This window comes from Callorhinchus milii, unplaced genomic scaffold (genome assembly GCF_018977255.1).
Source record: "Callorhinchus milii isolate IMCB2004 unplaced genomic scaffold, IMCB_Cmil_1.0 Scaffold12, whole genome shotgun sequence".
NCBI classification, from domain to species: Eukaryota; Metazoa; Chordata; class Chondrichthyes; order Chimaeriformes; family Callorhinchidae; genus Callorhinchus; species Callorhinchus milii.
The window spans coordinates 740572-766149 of record NW_024704753.1 but is presented as its reverse complement, the minus strand read 5'-3'; the positions used below and the strand labels follow the sequence as shown (position 1 = coordinate 766149).

Genomic DNA, 25578 nt, shown 5'->3' with positions numbered 1-25578 from the left:
AAAGGCCAGTGGGAATCTAGAACTCCATCCCTCAAAAGCTGTGGATTATGGATCCATTCACATTGTCCAGACTGAGGTGGAGAAATGTTTGTTAGGTCAGGGCACCAATGGATATGGGGCAAGGGCGGGTAATTGGAGTTGAGGTTCAGATCAGCCATGATCTTGTAGAATGGCAGAACAGGCTTGAGGGGCTGAATGGCCTCCCTTGGTTTCTTTGAACAACCCAAGCTTCAGACTGCCACAAACAGCACTGAAGGGGGAGTGAAGTAAAGCAGGCAGGCCCCGGGGGTCAGGCGTTCTGGGGCTGGGGGGGGGGGGGGGAGAAACAAAGTCAATAATGTTGTATTTGTTAGCGAATGACTTCATTAAAGAAACCTGCAGGGAGCACTGTGGTTACTGTAACCTGCCTCAAGTGTGCAATAGCCTGACCTCGAGCTCGACGCCAGAGAGGAAAGTGACCAACAGCCCCCAACACAATGTCCTGCCCCGGGGCAGAGAGACCAACAATGGGGTGAGGTGGTGAGACAAGCAGCTAAAAACCATCAGCTTTATTTACACAGAAAAAGCTCACAATTAAAGTGATCACAGCCACAGTAACGCCGGGAGACCACACAGCATGCGGATCCCCCCAATCCCCCAGCATAGACCACAGCACTGTGCGCAGCGCTGCCCCCCACCCCCACCTCACCTCCCCCAGTACATACATTGCTCGTTCAGCAATCTGTTCAGAAACTTTCATCGTCGCTCAAGTCCCAGATCTGAAAAAGAACAGACAAAAAGAATCTCAGTGAGCAGCGGCCGTGAGAGTCAGTCAGGGAAAATACAATAATGATGTTGATCATTATCACATCAGAGGGATTTTCCTCCTGTGGTGATGACTTTGCAAAGTTGAGGCAATCCGACAAACAGTCAATACACTGGCCAGAGCCAAATCCACAGTCACTACACTGGCCAGACTGAGATTTCAGTGCAGAGGTGAGGTGTTGCAACATTAAGGTTGAGCGAGTGTGTAACACACTTTGCTCCAAACTGTGTCAAATATCCAATCTACAATCATGCCAGGCTGGGGACTGGCCAGGGAGAGCAGGCAGTATTACTGCCAGGTTGGGGAGCTGGGAGGGGGAACAAGCGGTATTACTGCCAGGCTGGGGAGCTGGAAGGGGGAACAGGCAGTATTACTGCCAGGCTGGGGAGCTGGGAGGGGGAACAGGCAGTATTACTGCCAGGCTGGGGAGCTGGGAGGGGGAACAGGCAGTATTACTGCCAGGCTGGGGAGCTGGGAGGGGGAACAGGCAGTATTACTGCCAGGCTGGGGAGCTGGGTGGGGGCAGGGGGGAGCTGGGTGTGGGCGGGGGAGAGCAGGCAGGCTATAGCAGCCTGCGGGCACAGATGCGCTTAGAGCCAGTCATGTTCAAAACAGGAAACCCACTGGCTTGGAATTACCTCGCAGCGAACAATTCGCCCTGGCGGCTTCCAGCCAGAGTTAAAAATAGACAATCTCTTTCTGATCTTACATTCACAGCAGCCAGGAGCAGCAAGAGAGAGAGAGAGACAGAGGAGAGAAAGAGAAAGAGAGAGAGAGAGAGAGAGAGATAGTCTGCTGAGCGAAGCCTACACAGAGGGGAGGCTGTCAACAGGTGTAATGTCACAACATCCTCACTGCAAACTGACCCCACCACTGGGCTTTACACACAGTAACCCTTCCTTTCAATCGCACATACATGAACATTCAACCCATCGTGTCTGTCTGGTGTTCGTTCCCCACTGGAGCGCTCTACTCTAACACCAGTTTTACAGTCGCTGTACTTGTGCAGCAATCTGAGCCATTTCCAGGTTTGTATGAAGCTAAGTGTGTGACGTGGACAAGGTATTTTTAGCCCTTCACTGACGGACGTGATATTAAACAACCCCAGAGCAGCTCAGCAATAAAATCGAGCCCCCAGCAATCTGTGTTCCACTGTCTTTTCATATAAAGCTCTGCAGATTAATGAGGAGGAGAGTGAGAGCGAGAGGCTGTGGGTAACAATTACACAAGCTGCCCATAACTGAGCTCCCACCTGCTGCTCTCAAACACCTCACAGGGAATCCAGTCACAGCCGCTCTGAGCCTCTGGACTTCACAGGCTGTGACCAAGGTCAGGAACATGGAGAGGAGCCACCCAGCATCTCCTTAGGCAAGTTTCCTTATAATTTGGTCACTCAATCCACCAGTTTGTGGGACGCTGCTGTGCACAATTGGCTGCTGCGTTTCGCCCACAAAACACAGTCAATCCACTTTACAGTATATCCTGTGAAGCACTTTAAGACGTCTCGATCACGTGATAAAGAGCTGTATCAAAAGCAACGATTATTATTGTTATTTTACCACAAACCACCAAGTGCCTGCAGTGAGCTGAGCTGAATTCACGGCGTGTGTCAAAATCTGTGCCGGAGCTGCAGCCAACTGGTTAAAACTGTCTCGTTTTTGCCGCAGTTTTAACAGGAGATTAATTAATTAATTATTAACTAACAACTCGCTGGAGGGTGGCAGAGGCGGGCAGGAGGCTGGGTCGCAGACACCTTTGCCCAGGCGCCACGATTGGCTAAAGCAGCTCAGCCCATTGTGGTCTCAACAACATGGAGCCTGTCTGCTTCTTGCTGCGCCTTTCCCACCTCTACACCAGCTCCCCTCACACAGGCTCTCCACCACACCTTAACTCACTGCCAAATTACACACAGGTTTATGCTGTGGGCCATTGCCCGCCAGGAGCTGGGCTGAGAGTAACCTGGCCTCCTGCACAAAGGACCCTTATGTGGCCCCTGGAGAGAGGAGACTGATCTCCAACGTCTGGGCTGGATCCAAAGCAAGATCCCAGCAGGAGAGAGAGTGCCAAACTCACTGACAATGTGACAATGCTGGATCAATGTGCCCGTGTGCACTGCTGCTCACCTTGTCGCAACACCAGACACCGACACAGGTGTCAGGCTGAGAGAGACTCAATCCACGACTGTTGTGGGACACCGCTGTGCGCAATTGGCTGTCACGATTCGCCCACAAAATAGTCAATTCAATTTACAGTGTATTCTGTGAAGCGTTTTGAGACGTCTTGAAGACGTGATGAGGCGCTGTTTCAAATGCAAGGATTATTATTTACTTAGAGAGAGGGGGACACACACAAACACACACACACGCTTTACGGATGGAGAGGATGGCAGTGGGCAGCCGGAGCTGTGAACGTGAGCCACACCTGGACACAGAGTGAGGCAGGCTCCAGGCTGCCAATCCCTTGCTGGCGGCTGAGAGAGGAATAAGCGTCAGGCCGTGTCTCTCGCAGCTACTCGGTTTGCACTGATTGCTTTGTGGGGGAAACGTCCAGTCAGCGTAACTGCTCTCGGCCCCAATGAAGAGTCAGGTTAGACTGGGGGGAGTGAGGGGCGAATGGAGGAATGAGGGTAAGTGGGGGTTAGACTGCAGGGAGCGGGCAGGAGAGTGGGGTTAGATGGGGGAATGGAGGAGGAGTGAGGGGGCAATGGGGGAATGAGAAGTAGGGCTTACACTAGCCTAGCGGGTGGGAGAGTGGGGTTAGATGGGGAGTGAGGGGGGAATTAGAATGCAGGGAGTGAGCGGGAGAGGGGGTGGGGTTAGACTGGAGAGAGGTGCCCCATGTGGACAGACACACCAGCAGGGAGGAGACGGGTGAGGGGGGGGGGGATAGGTGCTAAGTGTCCAGGGCGCGAGCTTTGCTCTGATGTAGTATAATTTCAGTCAGTTTGTAACAAAGCAAACTTTTCGAAGTTGGAGAGTGTAAAGTTAGTGGCTGCCGCATTATATTGTGGTCTTGGCAGAACTCCTGGTCCCTCAATCAGGTTAAACATTAACTAGGATTTGGCTCAGTATCGAACCCCAGCCACTAATATAACTAACTATAAAAGTGTTAAACCCCGGTAGTAAAGAGCTCTCACTACAAGTGCACACCTGATGAAGTGACTTTCAAATGAAAACTACCATTAATTCCTCGTCTGGACCTTTAGATATACAACATGTTTTTTGTTCAAGCACACAGACCACCGGGGTGGGGGGAGTTTGAGACAAAGCTTATAGAAAGGGGCGACATGAATCTTGCACATAGAAACGCCTCAAAACGCTTCTTTCGTCAGATGTAGTGACTGTGTATTTTGTTGGCAAATGCAGCAGACAATTTTGCACACACTGCCACGAGATGAACGATCAATTTATCTGGGGGATTGTTGGGGCCAAGAAGCCAGGGAGAAAGGTTCCTTCCTTCTCTTTTCCAATAGAGTTCATTGCAGAATGTGAAAGTGTCCATGCTGGGATTCCACCCGAGGTCGGATTTACTTTGTTTGCGGAACGCTTCAACATGGGCAGAATTCGGCAAATCGCTCAATTCAGATTGAAGCCAGTTTTCTTAAAAGAAACTTAAGAGAAAAGTGGTTCAAGAATCTGCCATGTTCTGGACACTCTGAAATGCCAGGGAGCTAGCGTACATCTTGTACATCTAGAGTTCATTTAGCAATCAAGAGTAAATCTAATAATCTAGAACATCTAGAGTAAATCTAATATATCTGGAGTAAATCTAGTGCTCACACCCGCAGCCGGCAGAGGTGTGTGGTGCGAGCAACTGAAGCACTAAACATGAGGTCACACACTGCCCGAGGAGAGAGGATGTCATTTGTATTATTATTATTATTATTATTATTAGTTCCTAACCCTCTGCTTATCAGGAAGACGTCAGTGAACAGATCACATTCCCTTTTATACATGACGGTGCCCACCATCAGCCAGGACCAACCCACTGAAGCGGGGAACAGAACCCAGAACCCCACAGAGGGACGAGGGAAGAGGGGCAGGGGAGGCAGCCAAGCTTCAGGAGAGGGGGAGCAGGAAAGAGGAAAGCTGGCTGAGAATAAAAGCAATTCAAATCTTGTGGTTCCAGGTGCAGACTTTAAAGGGTGAACAATAACAGCTGCAGACACATCACAAGCTGCTCAACCCACCCCCCACCCGCTCTCACTCCTCTTTGTAATGCTCAGACATGTCAGCACAGATGGGGGGGGGAGAGAGAGCAGGGAATGGGGTTAGAGCCTTCAGCTCCCCTCTCGACTCTCTTCCCCCTCCTCGCTCCCTCCCTTCCCTCCCCTCACCCTGACCATTTCCCCCCTCCCTCCCTTCCCTCCCCTCACCCTGACCATTTCCCCCCTCCTCGCTCCCTCCCTTCCCTCCCCTCACCCTGACCATTTCCCCCCAATGCTCGGGTCATGACCCAACTGTGCAGCGCCTTGGGACGTCCTCCCGACGTGAAAGGCGCTCAATAAATGGAATCTTGTTGTTGTTGTTGTTGTAGAGTGGAGAGCTGCAGTGGGGCTGCTAATAACAGCACAGCCAGCCTGACTCATGGGCAGGACCTGGAAGGGCAGACCAGTCACTGGGGGCAGGGAGTCATCTCACTCAGCTCGTATTAACCCTCCACGACAAAGCCCTAATGAGTAGAATGGTCCAAGCTGGACAAGCAGCAGGGAAGCTATGTGGGGTTAGACTCCAGCAGTTACCCCATCGCACACTCTGGGGTCCCGAAGCTTGCCACTAATACTGCGCCTAATACTTTTGGGAATTAGATAAGCAGGGTGCATCCCTTCAAGAAGATTGCACATTTCATTCCAATAAATATTTCCGGCATTTCCATGTGTAGGTGGGATGCATGGAAATCTGTTTGGTTTGGAGACTGTTAAGCTAAGGTGATTGGTTTCCCCACGTGTCAGACACCCGGCTGGGCAACAAAAATCAGTAGGGGGTGTGAGCAGCAGCTGAAACATGTAGGAAGTTAAAGTGAATTTGGGATACAGACTAATCCATACAGAATTAATTGCTATCAACATCTCCATTATTGTAGCAGGCAACTACCAGGATGGGAGAAGGTGGACGAGATGGTCCTGGGTCTTTTTTTCGTCCGGCAATTCCTATGTTACTTGGGAAAGCCTGTTGAGATGCTTGTTCTCCAATAGCCATTTAAAACACATTGAGGCTGAGGACTACAGTAGCCTCTCCCAGGCCAGTGCTAAAGGGTCTCTCTCTCTCTCACTCTGTGTGACCTGTCTCCCCCAGCAGTATTAGTAGACAGGTTACTGATGACAGTGTTACAGATACAATTAGTAAGCGGGGATGTGGGACAGGGTGTGCAGATGGAAGGAGTTCAGACCCCTCATTTATCACACTTTAGAGCTATTTCTTTGTAGCCCCAGGCTGCAAAGCATCAAAGCAACTGAGAGAAAGAGAGAGTGAGAGAGAGACCAACAGCAATAACAACACAGTTTGCTCACGCGCTCAGCACTTGAGGGATCAGGAGGAATTTCAGGTGTTGAGAGGGATCGAGCCCCAGTCCCCCACCATCGCGGGCCAGTGTTAGCCGGGTTAATTACAGCTGCACTTGGCTCCTGTTGAGAAGCTTCGAAGAGAAGCCACAATTTAATTAGTTTGTCGGATAAATTTTTTGTTGAACATCAAATGCACCTTGTGAGCGAGCGCTGTAGCGAATAGGTCTGAACAGGTACCAACACAAGTAGAGACAGTTTGCTCCACCGCACTCACATCCTACGCTGTCAGCTCTCCAAATCACTCAACACAAGATGATAATGTGACTCTCCAAATAGCTTCCAATCACCAGGAACGGTGACTGCAGAATTCAGGGAAAACAAACATAAAAGCCTTCATAAAAATAGCATCTGGAGTGGTTCATTTTCTGGCTGTTTGCGGGGACGTTGCTGTGCACACACTGGCTGCCATGTTCGCCTACGAAACACAGTCACTGCACTTTACGGTAAATTCTGTGAAGCGCTGTGAGGTGTCCTCCCAATGTGAAAGACTAGTATCTAATGCAAGGATTATTAGTATTTATTATAACTATAGTACATGTCCTCGGCACAAGCTGCCTCCACCCTCCCTGAGCTGAGGTCAGGTCACTGTGTTAGTGATCTCACTGATAGCTGAGCAAGAAGCCCCGACACGGCCTATATGTACTGCACGATATACTGTATCAGCCCCCAGCCCAAGAGCAGAGGGACCTGCTATTCTATGCACTGCAAATATATCCCACAAATAGCCACAAAGTGAAGGAGAGATTAATTTGGGGAGGATTGTCGGCCAGGACATCAGGTGAAACTCCCATCTCTTTTCCTACAGCGCAGCGGGATCTTTAACATCTGCCTGAACAAGTACAGCCATGACCTCAGTTTAACGTCCATCTGAAGTGCTTCCCGACATCCCCCCCCCACCACCACCACCACCCAGCACCGCGCTGGTGAGTCAGCCTGGACTGTGAGCTCAAGTCTCAACATGCAACGTGACCATCTGAGGCAGAGGCCAGAACATAGCGTTCGAGCCAGTCTGGCTCACGCACGGTGAGGGCAGAGGGACTCTGAGAAACGCAATGTCCTGCGCTGGTGCGCTGCACACACACCCGCGCGGGGTCATACACATCCACAGCTTCAGGCACGTTGTGTCAGGCTGGGGTTTCCCGGGGCCTCTGCCTGCCCTGACAGTGGCAGCCACACAGGTGGTCAAACACTTTTATCCTTCCTGCCGTGGCCGGCTCTCGAGTTACCTCTAAAGTCTGTGAGTCAATCAAATCGCATGTGCTGCGGCACATTAGCCCCAGGCGCCCAAACACCTAGTTCAGAGGAGAGTCAGAGACGTCTAGACGTCTGAAACAAACCCCTGGTATTGCCCCGTGGAACACGAGACATCAGTAACACAAGGCCGTGAGCCTCTAAAGTCAGCCACGTTTGTTTGGTCAACTTTATACAGCTATAATTTACTGCAGTTAATGTTCGGCAGTAAAACTCCATTTGCAAACTTTTCAAAGAATTCTAGAAGTCGTCAAACTTATTTCGGGCTCAATAATAACAATAAATAATAGCCCCCCCAATGATGTTCCAACTCTGAACAAGACGATATGGATAATAACTATAATGGGCAAATAGAGTAGTAAAATTACAGGCTTCGCTGTATTCATTTCAGCGTAAAAAGCACAAGCCCCCACCATGGCCTCAGCAGCTGCTCGCACACACCGCCTGCTCGGCCACACATTTCCTGCTTAAATAATAAGCAAAGCTCGAGAGGTCAGAGTGACAGACCAGCCCCGTCCGGTAGTGAACGGGTAACAAAAGGACACAAGCTCAGATTACACCGTGCCGGGAACCAGTAAAGACGAGGTTAGAGGAAACGTCTGTAACAGTGGTGCAGGCGGGGTCAGGGTGTAGCGTTTAATGCATTGACGACAATGCGGAGACATCCCCTCCTCTCTAGCACCAGCCTGGGAGCCCCTGTCCCCATCCTCACCCGGCTCCACTGGCTCCCCATCCCTCAAAGGATCCACTTTAAATCTCCTTGTCTTTATTCTTTAAAGCACTCCATGGCCTTGTTCCTTCCCGTCTCTGTGACCTCCTAAAACTCTATCGACCTGTCAGCTCCCTCTGCTTGATGGGCACTGGCCTGTTCCACGTCCCCCACCCGGCCCAGCCCACCATTGGGCATGGTCCAGTCTTTAGCTTTTCAACCCCCACCCTCTGGAACTCCATCCCGGAGCCCCTCCTTTACCTGCTTCAACGCGCGTCTCGAGACCTTCCTCTTCAACCTCACCTTTGGTCATCTTCCCACCCCCACCCTCCCTGCCCTCCATCCCTTTTGACCCAAACCCCCATCTCGGGGTGCAAACCCTTGACTGTCCAGCTCCCGACGTGAAAGGCTTGCGTAAATGCAATTTACTGTAGTTGTCTGTGAGCTCAAGAGTCCATGACACGGGGGTGGGGCTCAAACCCATATCTTTTTGGCCCGGAGGCGAAAGTGTGAGCAACTCAACTTGTGATAACGGCAAGTTCAAACTGTGTGAACATTGCCGCAGGCTGTGAGAGATCGGGCACTGAAGAGACACTCTCTGGGTGTAGTATTCCCTACATACCCATCGCATTACACAGCAGCTAGATACGCGAGAGAAACTCGAGCTGCATCACAGCGAGCACCAGACACGGTGATTACAAAGCAATTCCCGGCTAATCTTAGCCGGCTGCCGCAGCCTCTCTGTCCAGTGGTTATATATGTAATATATATATATATATAGAAAATCATAGAGTAATTATATTCCTCACCGCAACAGTGATTAAAAGTTCAACAAAAAGCACAGCGCAGAGACTACCGGCAAAAAGGGTTTGCACAACAACAAGCTGCCATGTTTACTCAATTAATTATTTTCCAGATATATGAACCCCGAGGCAAAGGGGGTCTATACTTAGCGACCGGTGGAGTGGTCAGCAATAGGGTCCCAGGAATAGCCTAATAGTTTTTATTAATAGCCATGCTGATCTGCACACACAGGCCATTCAGCCCTATTCTAAGCCATGTCGTCAGCAGGCCAGCACTGTACACAGCTCACTGAGCCCAAGCTGCGAGGAGGAAGGAGTGACAGGGAAACGGTACACACAGCCAGCGGAAAATATCCCCAGGATTGACATGGGCCTATTTATATTCCGTTTTCTGAATGAAATGGTGGTGAAAAGCAGCGACGAACAGCGATAAACCATGCACCCAGATAAACAGAGCGAGAGAGTGAGTGTGTGCAAAAGAGAGAAAGAAACAGTGAAAGAGAGAGTGAGAGTAAGACTGAGAGTAAGCAATAGAATGTGAGACTAAGAGCAACAGAGTGAGAGTAAGCGAGAAGGTGAGGGAGGGTGAGAGTAAGCGAGAGCGAGAGTAAACCAGAGCAAGCGAGAGCCAGAGCAAGCGAGAGTCTGAATAAGAGATTGTACGTAAGAGAGGGTGAGAGTAACAGAGCCAGTGAGAGTGAGAGCGCGTGTGGGTGAGCGACAGTTAGTGAGTGTTTCTCTGGCTGAGAGTGGCTCACTGATGCTTTCCATGAAATCACATGGTCAGACAGCTGACTGTAAACCTACAAACCTCAGCTGAAAGCAGGAAAAACAGTCCCCAAAACCTCTGGACAGCCACATCTGGTTGTAATTTGACTGTAATGAACCACTTGTTTCTAGACAAGAGAAACTCTACAGGGGGCCATTTACACTACAAACTACTTATTATTAATCAGCACAGTGCTGGATGGGCTTAACCCTGTGTTGTTACAGAGAGGCCACAGAGAGAGCCCTCACAAAGCAGCCACAGCTCAAATCCAAACCCTCCTTCTCATCAGGCTTTTATTGTGAATTAAAGCGAAGCTCGAGATTAAGCCTCTCGCTGTCCTTCAGCACCTTCACCTAGCAAGCCGCTGAGCCAGTGCGGCAAGGAGAGAGATCACACACCTCCCAGGGCAATGTGTGACCGGCAAGGGGATAAGGGGCGGGTGAGGTGGCTGAGAGCACAGTGGAGATGTTGTACAGGAGTGTGTTTTAGAGGGCGAGAGAAGGAGGGAAAAGGAGAGAGAGAGAGAGAAGGCATCTCGGCCGGGGATGAGGGAGAGAGAGAGAGAGAGGGCGTTGTGCCCCAGGACGATGGGTGAGAGGGAGTTGCACACAGGGATGAGGAAGGGGAGTGAGACCCTGGGAATTACGAAAGCAGTTCTGCCTGTGGATCCTTAACCTCCCCTCACAACCGCTGTCGCCCCCAGCATCCCCCGCCCCAGTCACCCCCATGGCCCCTAATTGACGTAAGCCTTGTACCAACTCTTCTCAGCCCTTTATCATTGGTCTGAAAACAAGCTGCTCCACTCACTGCCTGAGATGAGAAGCAGATGTGGTGCTGAGAGCCAGTGCTGGAGTCAAGCTCTGCAGCTCTGAGAGAGAGAGAAAGAGAAAGAAAGAGAGAGAGAGAGAGAGAGAGAGAGAAATCCCAGGAGAAACAACAAGATGTTGCTGGGTAAAGGAAGCCAAACAGTAAACCAGAGGGGACCAGATGAGGCTGGAGAGGTCCCGTTTGTAACCTCTGGCTCCACATCACTATCCTCTCCTTCAGCAACATCTGGCTTCACAGCCCGCTGCTGTCCTCCACCCTGTCCAGCTTTATAAAATAATCACTGTGTCTAAAACAAGGGGAAAGAGAGGCGGAGGAGAGAAGGGGAAGGAGAGGGAGGGAGGGAGGGAAGTGGGAGGAAAGTGAGCGATAGCATACCTCCGCGGCCTGAGTTTCCTGGTGTAACAGTGTCAGACCGGTCAGATCCTCCAGGAAGGAATGAGAAGAGTTGAAGACGTTAGCCAGGAACTGGAATCCTTCTTTCTCATAGTGATCCAGGACCTGTAAGAAGACAGCGACCATTAATATTGTAATCTTTCCATCTGACACAACCACCGGCTTTACATAGACAAACACTCAGCTATGGGTCAAGGCAGCCGGCTTCATGTCAATCTTACTGTCCATTTGTATTGTATAAAGTGAATAACTACTACAACAACGACAACAAATTGCATTTACGCGGCACCTTTCACGTCGGGAGGACATCCCAAGGCGCTGGACAGTCGAGGGTTTGCATCGGAGCTGGGGACTGGAATCAAGAGGGATGGAGGACAAGGAGGGGTTGGGGGGTAGATGACCAAAGGCACGGTTGAAGAGGAAGGTCTTGAGTAAGAGATTTGTCTGGAGGGTTGTTGTAAAGGACATGAAGAGACTACCATCGCTTCTCCAATAGATCTTTTAACATCCACCTGAACAAGAGCTGGGGACCTCTGACAACCCAAAACTCCCCCACCACTGCGCTGGAGCCTGGACTGGGAGCTCTCATTCCCCGATGGGGTTCAAACTCACATACTCCTGACCCCAAGGCTAGAGTGACTGAGCCCGTTGCTTTACTGTGTCTGGAACAAGTGGAGGGAGCATTGGAACAGAAAGCAGAGCTCAGACACGTCTCGTCTGATCCCGCGAACTCACTGCTGATTTCACCCTCATTTGTTTCCACGGGGTTTAAAAACCACACAACAGCTGAGCTCAGTTACAGCGGCTGCAAAGCCTGCTTCCACTTCCCTCATTAAATCACATTCAAAGGCCGTTCAGAGAACTCTGGTGTCTGAGGCAGCCTCGACCAGCCCAGAGCATCTCAAAGGCCCCACAGGGGCCCCCACAGAGAATGGCTGCTGTAGTGAGTGTAGTGACTGTTATTGGTGGGATTGTAATGAGAAATCTGAAGACGAGTAAAGATATAAAGTCAAGAAGAGGATTTGTGTTTTGTAGCTTCAAAGTGTCTCAAAGAATTTTACAGGGAGTTACTGTCAACTGTAGGAACTCACTCCACACACACACAGACCAACACAAACATACAACACACATACACACACCGACACACACACAGACCAATACAAACACACAGACCAATACAAACATACAACACACACACACCGACACACGCATACACACAGCAATACACATACACACCGACTAAACACACACACAGACCAAAGCACACAAACATACAACCCAACCAACACGCTCACAGACCAACACACACACATATACACAAAACATTGCATTAACTTTCACGCACACAGCCAATCCCCCTTTAATTGTAAAACAAAATTTGGTTAAAGTAACAAGTTGTAGTTGACAGTGTGTCCTCAGGCCACCAGCACTGGCTCCGAGAGGCCTTAAAACAAAGCCTGTTGTACACAAGCCATCTGATCCACGTACCCAGAGCAAGCTCCCAGGCCGGTCAGACTGTGGCTCAGGCTCAGCCCGGCTCACATTACCAACTGGCAAAATCAAAAGCATCGAGAGGGCGAGAGGTGCCTGCCTACCCACGGGGCAAACACTCACACCAATCAAGAGGGACAGCAGCCGGTAAATAAGAGAGACGCAAGAGAGAATTAAGAACAGCACAAACCAAGCCTCGTATTCTTTGAACTTTGTTTATGTCTCTGCTCTTTACAGGAATTTAAGACTTTGACTGCAAAATCTTATTAGTTGCAATATTATTGAAACCAGACTTAGACTCGGGTGATGGTGGATGAGAGAACGCAAAAGATTTGAGATTCTTGGGCTGGATTGATGGCTCCCATTACAGCTGTGTAACACATAAACTAACCCATTACACACGTGTTCATGTAAACTGACCCGCTACACATGTGTTTACATAAAGTATCGCATTACACATGTGTCCCATGGAAAGTAAACCATTACGTGGTGAGGAGGGGGAGGGTGTTGCTGTCCGGGACCCCAGGAGAAACTTCCCTCTCTGGTATCTTTAAAGACCCCCTGAACAGAGCACAGTTGGGACCTTGGTTTAACAACTGATCTGAAAGACAACACCTCCAAAGGGCAGCGCTCTCTCCCTCAGCACAGCACCGTAATATCGGCATTGACTGTGAGCTCAGAGGCCCCAATGTGGGGGCCTGAACCCACAATCTTCTGGCTCAGAGCTGAGGGTGACTGAGCCAGGCTGACACTGAACAGGAAATGTTCAACGTCGCTCTTGACCAGGAGGTTCGTCAGACACAGACCACACAGAGAAAGCGTTTTGACCTCATCACGTCAAGCAGCGAACACACAGAATAGCTTTTAAACAAAAATGGACGTGTTTCCAGCCAGATCAGTAACTGACTTGCTGCTGTCCTCTGGTGGACATGGAGTTGATCACATTTATAACAAATGTCAGTATTTGTGTTTGAGCAGCAAGTGGCTGGGAGGTCAGGGCGGCGGGGGGGTGGGTGGGACAGTAGGGGGGGGCAGACACTCACTCACCACGGCGGAGCAGGCTGTGCACTTGTCGAAGGCCAGGCTGGCCGGCAGCACGTTGTCAAACCTGGATACAAAGCCCCGGATCTGAGAGAGGGAAAAGCAACGAACATCCATTGGTTTGTGACCGTACATTATAAGCGCTCCGAGACGCTGCCACGCGTGGAGGGCGCTATATAAATGCAAGTTGTTGTTGTTATGTGAACAGCACAGCAATGTACCCACCCAATCTATCAGAGTCAGGATTTGCTCCACCAATAAAGCCATCTACCCCCACATCCCGTTCCCCTGCTCCTTCTCAAACAACAACTTGCATTTAATTACGGCTGCGTCCCAGAGCGCTGAAGAACTCCAGTAGTTTTACAGCTCCTGATTTCATCAAGTGTAGTGACTGTGTGTTTCTAGGCAAAAAAGCAGGAACCAATTGGGGATCAAGGTCAACCCCTTCGACTTGAAAACGCAACACAGACGGGAGCTCAGTTTAATATCTCATCTCCGATATGGTACTCGCCAGCACTGAGAAAGAAACTCCCTTCTCTTCTCCACTAGCGATGTGGGATCTTTACCGGGTGCCTGAACAGGGCACAGCCACGGAGCATCGTTCTGGCTTCCTGAGCGATGGGTCTGTGATGGATGTTATTGATGTTATCGTCTCTGGAACTGACAACCAAACCTTTGCTTGTGGCACCACCTGGTGTCTGTGAGTCAGTGCTGCAACCAGTGCTCTGAGAACCCAAATTATAATCCTTGCATTTGATACAGTGCTGGGGGGAGCGAGCCCCAGCACAGGCACGATGGGGAGAGAGAGAGAGAGAGAGAGAGCAGGGAATGGGGTTAGAGTAGAGAGCTCCAGTGGGGGAGCAAGCCCCAGCACAGGCACGATGGGGAGAGAGGAGAGAGAGAGAGAGAGAGAGAGCAGGGAATGGGGTTAGAGTAGAGAGCTCCAGTGGGGGAGCGAACCCCAGCACAGACACGATGGGGAGAGAGAGAGAGAGAGCAGGGAATGGGGTTAGAGTAGAGAGCTCCAGTGGGGAGCGAGCCCCAGCACAGACACGATGGGGAGAGAGAGAGAGAGCAGGGAATGGGGTTAGAGTAGAGAGCTCCAGTGGGGGAGCGAGCACCAGCACAGACACGATGGGGAGAGAGAGAGCAGGGAATGGGGTTAGAGGAGAGAGCTCCAGTGGGAGAGTGAGCACCAGCACAGACATGATGGGGAGAGAGAGAGAGAACAGGGAATGCGGTTAGAGTAGAGAGCTCCAGTGGGAGAGCGAGCACCAGCACAGACATGACAGGCTGACTGATTTCCACCGGTACCGTAATTTTTATGATCGTAAAATCAATATATTCCGCTCGTTGATAAAATAACACCAGCTCCTGTATCCTCGCCCAGATAACCAGAGCCACGGCTTTCATTGACATTCAATCAGTGCAAATCGGATGAGGGGAAGACACAGGCCAGCAACAGTCACTCTGGCCACTCATTCACATCAACAGTTTGCAAACCAGTTCACAAATAAATAAACTATTGGACATTTAGCAGAAAAGGAAAGTGAGAAGATGGAACTCACCGCTTCAGAATACCGTAAAGGCAGAATGGCCTTCAAATACATAATCACTACACCATACAGTAAAACTGGTTGTGATGAGGTGCTCTGTCAAACACGAGGCTTTGATGATAATTGATGGGGATGTTGAAGGGAGACAGACAGACAGACAGACAGGCAGGCAGGCAGGCAGACAGACAGACAGACTCACCTGATGAGGAACCAGACCGAGGGACGTGGGTGGCTCGTTCAAGCGATCGTCACTGCTGCTGGCCACGGCGTAGCCACTGAGAAAACAAATCAGCCAGTCAACCTCGCTCCATTCACTGCCATCCTCACTCCCGCCCACCATCACTGCAGCAAACGCTCCCCCCCACTATTAGCCCTGGATTTAGCTGCATTCTTTGCAAGTTTCACGCAGCGAGGACCGATGGTGAGCAGCTCGTATCCCTTTACGATGGCTAAGGGCCAAGATGGCTTGTTTGTTTCTTTTCTTGAGGGATTATTATTAGGCATGTGAAGTAAGGAAACATGCCCAAGGTTTCGCCCCACACGAACCTGGTTCTTAGTCGATTGACAGATCGCTTTTCTGGGGCTAATAATTCTTTCTCCCAAAAATAATAATAATTGTTCACTAAATTTACGACTGTTTGTGGGACACTGCTGTGAGCAATTGGCTGCTGTGTTTTGCCCACAAAATATACAGTCAATTCATTTTACAGTATATTCTGTGAAACTCTTTGAGACGCCTCGAAGACGTGATAAGGTGTTATATCAAATGCAAGGATTATTATTATAACAGCGACATTCTCAAACCAAACCTTCCAAGCATCCCGTCTCCCTGTTTACTGTGAAGCTGTGAGAGCAGACCCACCTTGCTTCCTATAATAATAATCTTGTATTTGATATAGCAAAACAATTTTTTGTTGGAGGGATTATTACCTCGGAAAAGCGATCCGTCAATCGACTAACAACCAGATTCCTACTTACTACTGGGTAAACAGAGGTGCGTGGTGTAATGAAACACCTAAGGGTTCGACCTGCCCGGGAATCGAACCCGGGTCCTCTCGCTTGCGAGTCGAGTAATCTAACCACTACGCTACAGGACTCCTTCCCGTCTGCAGAGCACCGTGCTGTGCCAAGCCGTGCTTACCCCTCGGGATGCTGCAGGATGGAAACCATCAGCTCGACAGCCAGGGCTCCCGCGATCATGGCCAGGCCGGGCCGGCTGACCGTGCACTGCTGGTCCAACGTGCGGTCTCTGGTGGACTGTAAGAGAAGCACAATGTGTCTTGGCGGGAATCCACATTGCTCAGTCTCTAGCGCTCGTGCCTCTGGGTCCCAGGGCCGGGGCTGCAAGCTTCACTCACATCAGGACTTTGAGCTCACAGTCCAGGCTGACACAGCCTCCACGCCTCCCCCGCTCGCCGCCCACCCACAGCCAACAGACTATGATCAGTCAACACAATCAAAGTGAAATAGTTGGAGCTCCACTCCCTGTGACAGACAGCTGTCACTCAATCACACAGAACCGCAGTGTGAAGGATGGGGTGTGTGGGGGGGGGGTGAAGGTGGGGGGGGGAGCTCTGCTGGGGACCTTGTGGTCTCCGCTCCACTATCTGTGTCCGTGTTTTCAGTCTCCGTGCACCGAAGCTTTGGAACTCTCTCCGCCAATTCCTCCGCCTTGCCCGCCCCCTCTTTTTAGATCACGACTGAAGACCTTCCGCTTGAACCGTACTTATGGTCACCTCCTCCCTCCCTCCCCCCCGCTCGGCATCAGGCTCTCCGCTGCTGCTAAGCGCTCCGAGACACTGACCTGAGTGGAAGGCGAGGTGTAAGTGCAAGTTGCGGTTAGATGTGACTTACATCTCCAGGGGCCACCACATCGTTGCAGAAGTAACAGCCCAGCTTGTATCCCGGAATGTTGGAGAAGAGGGAGGGTCCCGTGGAGTGGGAGTGGCCTGTGGCCGAGGGGGGTGGGTCTGTGGCCGAGGGGGGTGGGCCGGTGGAGGTAGCTGGCTCCCCACATTCCTGCTTCGCTTTTTTCAGCCCGTGTCTCATCACCACAAAGGTGTCGAAGCCCAGAGCAGCGTTGATCACCAGCTAGAAACAGAGAGAGCGATTAGTCGTGTCTGATCTTCAGCAACAACCTATCCCGCAAACCGAGCCCCCCACCCTCCTGCGGCCCCAGCCTTGGCTCTCTCTCCCCAACCTGTGCCCAAACCTCTGTGAACCTGACAACTCTCTCCCTCCCCTACTCTCCCGCCCTTGCCTTCCCCTCCAGTGTTTGTGTTCCTGTACGGTGCTATGCGATGGCCACTTGCTATACAAATAGCAATCTAGCTGTAGTGTTAGTGACGGTGGGCAGTGCCTGGGGGGGGAGGACGGGGGGAGTGCTGGCTGTGGTGGCAGTGCTGAGATGGGCAGTGCCCGGGGCAGGAGGTGCCTTGCAGTAACTTGTTGTCATGATGGTGGTGATGGTGGGCAGTGGGTGGCGGGATAGTAGGTGGTGGCTGTGGTGATGGTGGGCAGTGGGGGGGTGGGTACCTTGCGGTGACTGGCCGCCATGACGGTGGGCAGCCAGCGGCTCTCCCGAGTGTCCATGAGGAGGAAGAGGACGTCGTGTGAGCGCACCAGTTCCTCCAGCTGCTCCACATCTCTCCGCGCCTGTTCCCTCGTCTCCACAGAGAAATCCACAGGGTGTCCCGGCATCGGGATACTCAGGCTGAAGCCCTCGGCTTTCTGTAACCAGCAACAGGCAGGCAGTCACTACACTGCTACACAGTCACTAACATTGCCCACTGTGACACAGTCACTACACCTCAATCCACGGCTCAGTCACTTGTGCTGTGTGCGTACAAGCAGTTTTAGCTCTAATTCTCTTATCATTTCTCAAAAAAAAGGCAGCAAACATTGAGCTCAGCAATGGGGGATGGCAGCGGGAGGATTAGTGCTGGGCTGTTTGCTCGGACACTTTGACTTTCAGAATGAAGATGGAATATAAATAGTTTTAATGATTTAATTCCTCCACTCCAGCACGGGAGGGGATTAAAGAAAGGAAAGATTTTAATGTGGGGGGGGGGGGGGGGGAGGGATGGTGGTGTTGGTGGAGATTTACAATGTTATTGTGCTTCTCCTTCACAGCACCATTCAGGCATCACTCCAGAGGCTCTGCGATCTTCAAAAGCCAACTCCACAATGTGAGCGGCTGAAAGGCTTTGAAGATTAATTAATCCTCAAGGCAACAGATTACCCAAATCAAGGCTTTTCAACACAGAATCCATCGTGGGATCAAACTTGTGTGTATGTAAAACTGGTTCAGAGAATAATAATAATAACAATAATAGTCCTCGCATTTCATACAGTGCCTTCTCAAGTTGTTGAGACATCTCAAAGCGCTTCACAGGATATACTGTAAGAGTGAATTGACTATAATTTGTGAGAGAAACGCGGCAGCCAATTGCGCACAGCAGCGTCCCATAAACAGTCGTGGATTCCGTGACCATTTTTTTTGTGAAGTGCTTGGAGACGTCTCAACGGCATGATAAGGTCACAAAATATAGTCACTACACTTTACAGTGTATCCTGTGAAGCGCTTTGAGACGTCTCAAAGACATGATAAGGTGCTATATCAAATGCAATGATCCTTGCTTTGTGAGCCATTGCAGCCTTTTCTGGCCAAACGGCCTCTTTCTACGCTGTATTATTATTATTATTATTCGAGCTCTTGTATCAGGGAGGGTAAGACCTTGAGCGAGCTCCTGGCTGCTGCAGCCCTGGGAAGCGCAGACACCGTGTGGAGCAGGGCAGATGCTCACCACTCCGGGGAAAATCTGCCGCAGTTTTTCGGCCGCGGCCACAGCTTTCATCTTCCCACCATCCAGACAGTCCTCAAACTCGAACAGAGACTGGCGCACAGGGTTAGAGTAGGAGACTCTGGCGTTGTCCACGAAAGTGATCTGCCTGACTCCCCAACCCTGCAAACGGAGCACAGTACATCAACTTGGAGGGCACTATACAAGTGTAATTTGTTGTTGTTGTTGTACACAGGTGGTGTGGTGGGGGGTGCAGTTAGATCAGGCAACTCCTGTGTGTGTGTATGAGGAAGGGGAGGGGGGGGAGCACACAGTGGCCCATTTCTGTGCTCCGCAGTTTATTAGGCACAAATTATTTCAGAAACCTTTTGGTTCACGTGCACAGCCACTCAAGATTGCTTTGACCCCAGCCTTATACACACTTAATATGTGCTTAAAACTTACAGTTGAGTACGTTAGTGCACAGCGAGGGGGGGAGAGATTGTCAGATTAATTGTCCTGTTGAGACCAGATATGCAGAACAGCACACAGCGGCTTATGTAAATCAGACATTTTGGTTTAATGCGCGTGAAAAATTCTCTCAATCAACGCTACGCTCACTGGCTGTCATTAACCCACCCGTCAACTCGCACGTCAACAACCATCACCCTGCAATCCTGCGTTAGTATTAACCAGCTCCGCACCCCAGCTGATTGGCCAGGATACAGCATCCCCCAGACCTGAAATTCCACCTAGTCTTTGCCTGCGTCTCCACACCACCCCCAGAACTGTGGACATTACAATAGAATTTATACAGCACTGCCTGAGCACCTGAGCTGGGGGTGGGAGGGGCAACCAAGGATGGGTAGTGGAGAGATGACCGAAAGCACGGACAAAGAGGTATGTTTTGAGACTTTTTGAGAATGGAGCCAGTAGGAGAGACTCCAGGATGGAGCTCCAGAGAGCAGGGGTGAAAGCCCACCTGCCAAAGGGAGGGTGGTGGAGAGAGAGGGGAATATAAAGCAAGCCAGTGAGCGCTGAGCAAAGGGAGCAGCTGAAGTTAGTCCTCATTTGGAAGCCGGTTCCTTTTCTGAGACCAGCGAATTCCCTCCGTTCTTGGGTTTGAAGTTAAAACGTTCCCAGGGCTGAGGCTAGGTTTGCCTGCCCAAGCTGCCCAACGGGAGCCACCTGTCACCATCACTCACCAGCAGGGTGCGTGCCACGTTGCAGCCCAAGGTGCCGGCTCCCAGCATCAGGCACCGTGCCGTGCTCACCCGCTCCAGGTCCAGCGTGGGCACCAGCCGCCAGCGCATCAGCTTCAGGTTCAGGTCAACAGAAGCCTCGGCCAGTCTGTGGGCACAGAGATACACACGTAACCACAGAGATACCCACGCAGCCACAGAGATACACACTCACCCACAGAGGTACACATCCATAGACAAAATATACAGTATATCCTGTGAAGCGTTTTGAGACATCTCAGCAAAATGATAAGGGGCTATATCAAATGCAAGTATTATTATAAAGTATCGTCCCCATTTAAACTGGTCACCGGGAGAAACTCCCTCATCTATCCTCACAGCTCCTGTTTCTGGGTTATTCTGCATCTCTCCAGGCAGCTGTTACACACGACAACGTTACCTCTTGGGATCCATACACTCGCTGAGGTTCACCATCCGTGGACCCAGGGCTCCTTTCTGATTCTTCTCCCAGCCAACACACTTCGGGCAATCTGTGAGCAGAGAAACCAGCAGTGAACCACCATCCCAAAACAGCACCGCGACAATAACAACATATGACATTTGTATAGAGGGGGAACAACCTCCCATTGTCGGCAATGTTTCCTTCCTCACTGGGAATAAACAATGTGAACCCACCCCCCCCACTCCCACTCTGCTGGAAGCTGGGCATGTGAATGGGGGGGGGGGGGTTAAAAGGGAAGATTGATACTCCCACTGGAAAGAAAAAGGGGTCAAACGTCTGGGGAGAGAAGAAAAGTGACAAACTGCAATCTGTCTCACACTCGCATCCACAGTAATAAACACCTGCATTAATAGTAATAATAATCGGGTCCTCTCACTTGTGATGCGAGTGCTCTAACCACTACACTACAGGACTCCACAAAGCATTCAGTGTGGTGAGTGGAGTGATGGCTTACCTGTGGTGGCCGCCATGTCAGGAAGCTGCACCTGGAGGAGGAGGCTGTGCTGACTGTCTCTCTGGCCCTGCATCGTCCGGTCTCTGTAACACAGGATCTCCAGCGACTCGAGCCTCTCACCCCTGTCAGCAAACACAGCAAAGGTCAGGCTTCTTCCACCCACTCGCTTGCACACACACTCACTGGCAGGTAAATGCCCACTCAGCCCCGCACACACGCGCGCTCACCATACCAGGGCAACAAGGGAAGAGAAACTGCTTACCACCTGTAGGCAATCAGGACCAGAAGGTTCCGTAGTGGCCACCCCGGGTACTGGGTTAAGGTGCAAGGATCACAGAAACCCACAGTTACCTGTAAAACAAGGCGCTTGGTTTACGCAATGTAAAATACCGTCGTTTAACACAGAGCAGACACAGAGTGGGAGAGGGAGAGGGGACTGTCACAGGCTCAGTTTCCCCTGACTGTAAACACTGAAAGGCCTTCAATCTCTCCCGGTTCTGGCTTTAATTCTGAGACTCGCTCCCCCTGGGCTGGGCTAGTTACCTTGCCGTACCTTGCTCCGGGACACTACCCTGCATCAGGGGTGCTGTATAAATGCAAGTTGTTGTTGTTGTTGTACCTTTCTCTGGTCTCTGAAGAACTCGTTCCATTTTCTTAAAGGCGCCAACAAGACGGTCTGGTCAGAGTACTTGACGAGGAAGTAAGGGACGGCAGAGAGGCTCTCCTCCTGACACAGTTCGTCATATGCACGCTGCAGAGACTCCACCTGAAATACACAAACAATGGCTGCCATGTTTGCCTGCAAAAAAAAGTCACTACGCTTCACAGTAATTGCTCTGAAGCTCTTTGGGACGTTGCGACGTGATGGAAACACCAGGAATTTCCTGTTATCTGACAGGAAAGCCGGGTTAAGTTCCCGGCAGGGCCATCGCTGGTACCTGAGCGCTGGAGAAGCTCTCTGATAAGCTGACCGGCTGCTGGAGTAGGGGCACCATCTCCGGGAAACACAACGCAGGGAACGCAAACCAGTAATAGAAATGGTACTTCTTCAAATCCTGAAAAACACAAGTTGGTCCATGTGAAGGTGGTGTTAGTGAGGTGTAAAACCAGAAATACGCAGCAACGAGAACCTGCAACACACAGATACACACTCTCACACACAGAAACACATATACACAAAAACACACACACACACACAGACACACACACTCAGACACACACACAACCAATTCAGCTGGAGTTTCAGCACCTGCTGCTGGTCTGCAGCTCAGTGAATCGATTTCTAACCAATTCACGAACTCTACAAGTAACCAAATTAGATCACCGTGCTTCACTGTTAAAGGGACACTTACTGCAAACGTCAGCAGAATAAAGGAGTTCAGTAGAGTGGGGTCCTCCACTGCTCGGCCGGACTTTATGGACTCCCAGATCTAGCGAGACAAGCCACGATGCAGAAAGGGAAATGATTATTCACTGCCCAGAACCAAGTTCTTGCTTACTTACACCCGACCCGACCTGAACTGTGATCAAGGGAACCCCAGGACCGGAGTAACAATAGCCAATAATCTTTGCCTTAATACAGCAGCTTATCACAACATCAGGAATCTCACAATTTGCACATAACATCATCCCATGAGCAGCCACAAAGTGAGTGACCAATATTATTTGGGTGATTGTGGATTAGGACACCAGGAGAGAAACTCTCTTCTCTTTTCCAAAAACGCTGTGGTATCTTTAACGTCCACCAGAACATGTCCAGATGGGAACTCGGTTTAGAATCTCACTCGAAGGACAGCACCTCTGACGATGCCACACTCCCCGCAGCACCGCAATAGAGCGTCAGCCTAAACTGTCAACTCAAATTTCCAGTGTACCCCCAAAGTTCCCCAAACCCTGCTCGCGCTCTCTCCAACCCCAGGAATGGTCTCTTTCTCTCTCTCTGGTGTGAGCCAGGCCTGCGTTACTCACCTCCTTCCCCACCTGTTCCAGTAAAGCTTTCTTATCAGTGGATTTGAAGGCCTGGAAGGTGTTGGTGTTGTACAGGGAGCCGAATGCTGGGCAGCACCGCGCTGGGGTCAGTGTGTTCCTACACAGTCAGGACACAAAGCCTCCGTGAACAAATAAACACTTCAGTCACAGAAGCTGTCTGCCCGTCCGACTGCAGGTCCTGCTCAGCACCCCCACCCCCCCGCTCCCACCAACACCTCCCTCAAGAAGTCTCCTCGAGCAGCTTTGGGGTCACAACCACTCAAGCCAGAGCCGAGCGCTGAGCGGGGATTGTTGATCGGGTCAGGCAGCACTGAGTCACTGTTACTCACACGTCAAAGGCGCTGAACTCCAAGGTCAGACGAGTTGGTAATCCACTGGGATCTCCTGTCAGCGAGAAATCACCAGGTAAACAGAGAGTAACCAGTGACAGACTGAAACTAACTAGTGACAGACCAAGTGTAGCTAGTGACAGACTGAAACTAACTAGTAATAGATTGAGAGTAACTAATGACAGACTGAGTGTAACCAGTGACAGACTGAGTGTAACCAGTGGCATAATGAGAGTAACTAGTGACAGACTGAGGGTATCTAGTGTCAGACTGAGTGTAACCAGTGACAGACTGAGAGTAACCAGTGATGGACTGAGAGTAACCAGTGACAGACTGAGTGTAACCAGTGACAGACTGAGTGTAACCAGTGTCAGACCGAGTGTAACCAGTGTCAGACGGAGAGTAACCAGTGACGGATTGAGAGTAACCAGTGACAGACTGAGAGTAACCAGTGACAGACTGAGAGTAACCAGTGACGGACTGAGTGTAATCAGTGACGGACTGAGAGTAACCAGTGACGGACTGAGAGTAACCAGTGACGGACTGAGAGTAACCAGTGACGGACTGAGAGTAACCAGTGACGGACTGAGTGTAACCAGTGTCGGACTGAGAGTAACCAGTGACGGACTGAGAGTAACCAGTGTCGGACTGAGAGTAACCAGTGACGGACTGAGAGTAACCAGTGACGGACTGAGTGTAACCAGTGACGGACTGAGTGTAACCAGTGACGGACTGAGAGTAACCAGTGACGGACTGAGAGTAACCAGTGACGGACTGAGAGTAACCAGTGACGGACTGAGAGTAACCAGTGACGGACTGAGAGTAACCAGTGACGGACTGAGAGTAACCAGTGACGGACTGAGAGTAACCAGTGACGGACTGAGAGTAACCAGTGACGGACTGAGAGTAACCAGTGACGGACTGAGTGTAACCAGTGACGGACTGAGAGTAACCAGTGACGGACTGAGTGTAACCAGTGACGGACTGAGAGTAACCAGTGACGGACTGAGTGTAACCAGTGACGGACTGAGTGTAACCAGTGACGGACTGAGAGTAACCAGTGACGGACTGAGAGTAACCAGTGACGGACTGAGAGTAACCAGTGACGGACTGAGAGTAACCAGTGACGGACTGAGAGTAACCAGTGACGGACTGAGAGTAACCAGTGACGGACTGAGAGTAACCAGTGACGGACTGAGAGTAACCAGTGACGGACTGAGAGTAACCAGTGACGGACTGAGAGTAACCAGTGACGGACTGAGTGTAACCAGTGACGGACTGAGAGTAACCAGTGACGGTCGGGGTCGGGGCGGTTAGAGTTAGTTACACTAGTTACCGTTGTAGTAATGTCCCCGCAGCGGTTTGGCGCTCTGGTCCAGTCGGTAAAGCTCCAGTTTGCGGCGGGTTAACTGGTGCCAGAAACCCGCGTCCAGAGCACTGCAGAGCGGCGCGAAACTCAGCGCCATCGCAGCTCAGCCCCCGACGCACATTTAGTACGTCACTGCTCAGCTCCCGGCGCACACTACACGTCACTCCCCCACCCCGCACCCTGAATACACCACTCACCCCCCACCCCGCACCCTGAATACATCACGCTGGTCATGCCCCCCCCCCCCCACAAATGTCCTGTGAATATCCTGATTTACCTATACAGAGCTATCAATAATAATATAATAAATAGTAATGTGGTCACACAGTTCACTCTACGGTATATTCTGTGAAGCCCTTTGAGACGTCTCAACTACGTGATGAGGCGCTATGTCAATTGAATATTATTATTATTATAAATTTCCCGCCGCGTTTCACCCACAAATACACAATCAATTCACTTTACAGTGTATTCTGTGAAATGCTTCGAGGCGTCTCGAAGACATGAAAAGTGCTATGTCAGACGCAAGGATTATTATTATTATTATAATATAACATAACATGTAGGAGCAGGAGGAGGCCATTCGGCCCTTCGAGCCTGCCCCGCCATTCAATCATGACTGATCTTCTAATCTAACTCCAGCTAATAACCTGATGCTGCCTTATCCCCATATCCCTTAATCCCTTTTGCAATAAGAAATCTATCTCAGTCTTGAATATGTTCGAGGACTGAGCGTCAACAG

At 50.7% G+C, this 25578-nt stretch overlaps 1 protein-coding gene across 1 annotated transcript; it reads right to left on the bottom strand.

The window, feature by feature from the left end:
- Window positions 1-533: 533 nt before the first annotated feature.
- Window positions 534-24975, bottom strand: atg7 (ATG7 autophagy related 7 homolog (S. cerevisiae)). Its single transcript, XM_042339698.1, has 18 exons — window positions 24804-24975; window positions 23468-23522; window positions 23118-23235; window positions 22502-22579; window positions 22088-22204; window positions 21769-21915; window positions 21412-21500; window positions 21150-21271; window positions 20633-20723; window positions 20197-20341; window positions 19016-19174; window positions 17745-17939; window positions 17064-17300; window positions 16351-16466; window positions 15409-15484; window positions 13660-13740; window positions 11104-11226; window positions 534-758 (listed from the first exon to the last, which is right to left on the bottom strand). Exons 1-18 carry the CDS (start codon window positions 24931-24933, stop codon window positions 726-728), a joined length of 2112 nt encoding a protein of 703 aa, XP_042195632.1. The 5' UTR covers window positions 24934-24975; the 3' UTR covers window positions 534-725.
- Between the last annotated feature and the right edge of the window lie 603 nt (window positions 24976-25578).

Bases quoted from the DNA above. Each gene is read 5' to 3' on its own strand.
- atg7 (XM_042339698.1), bottom strand. From the start codon at position 24,933: ATGGCGCTGAGTTTCGCGCCGCTCTGCAGTGCTCTGGACGCGGGTTTC. The intron at 20,342-20,632 runs GTAACGTTGTCG...CTGTGCCCACAG, and splicing joins GAGTGTATGGATCCCAAGAG to ACTGGCCGAGGCTTCTGTTG. The intron at 759-11,103 runs GTATGCTATCGC...GTTCTTTTTCAG, and splicing joins AGGAAACTCAGGCCGCGGAG to ATCTGGGACTTGAGCGACGA.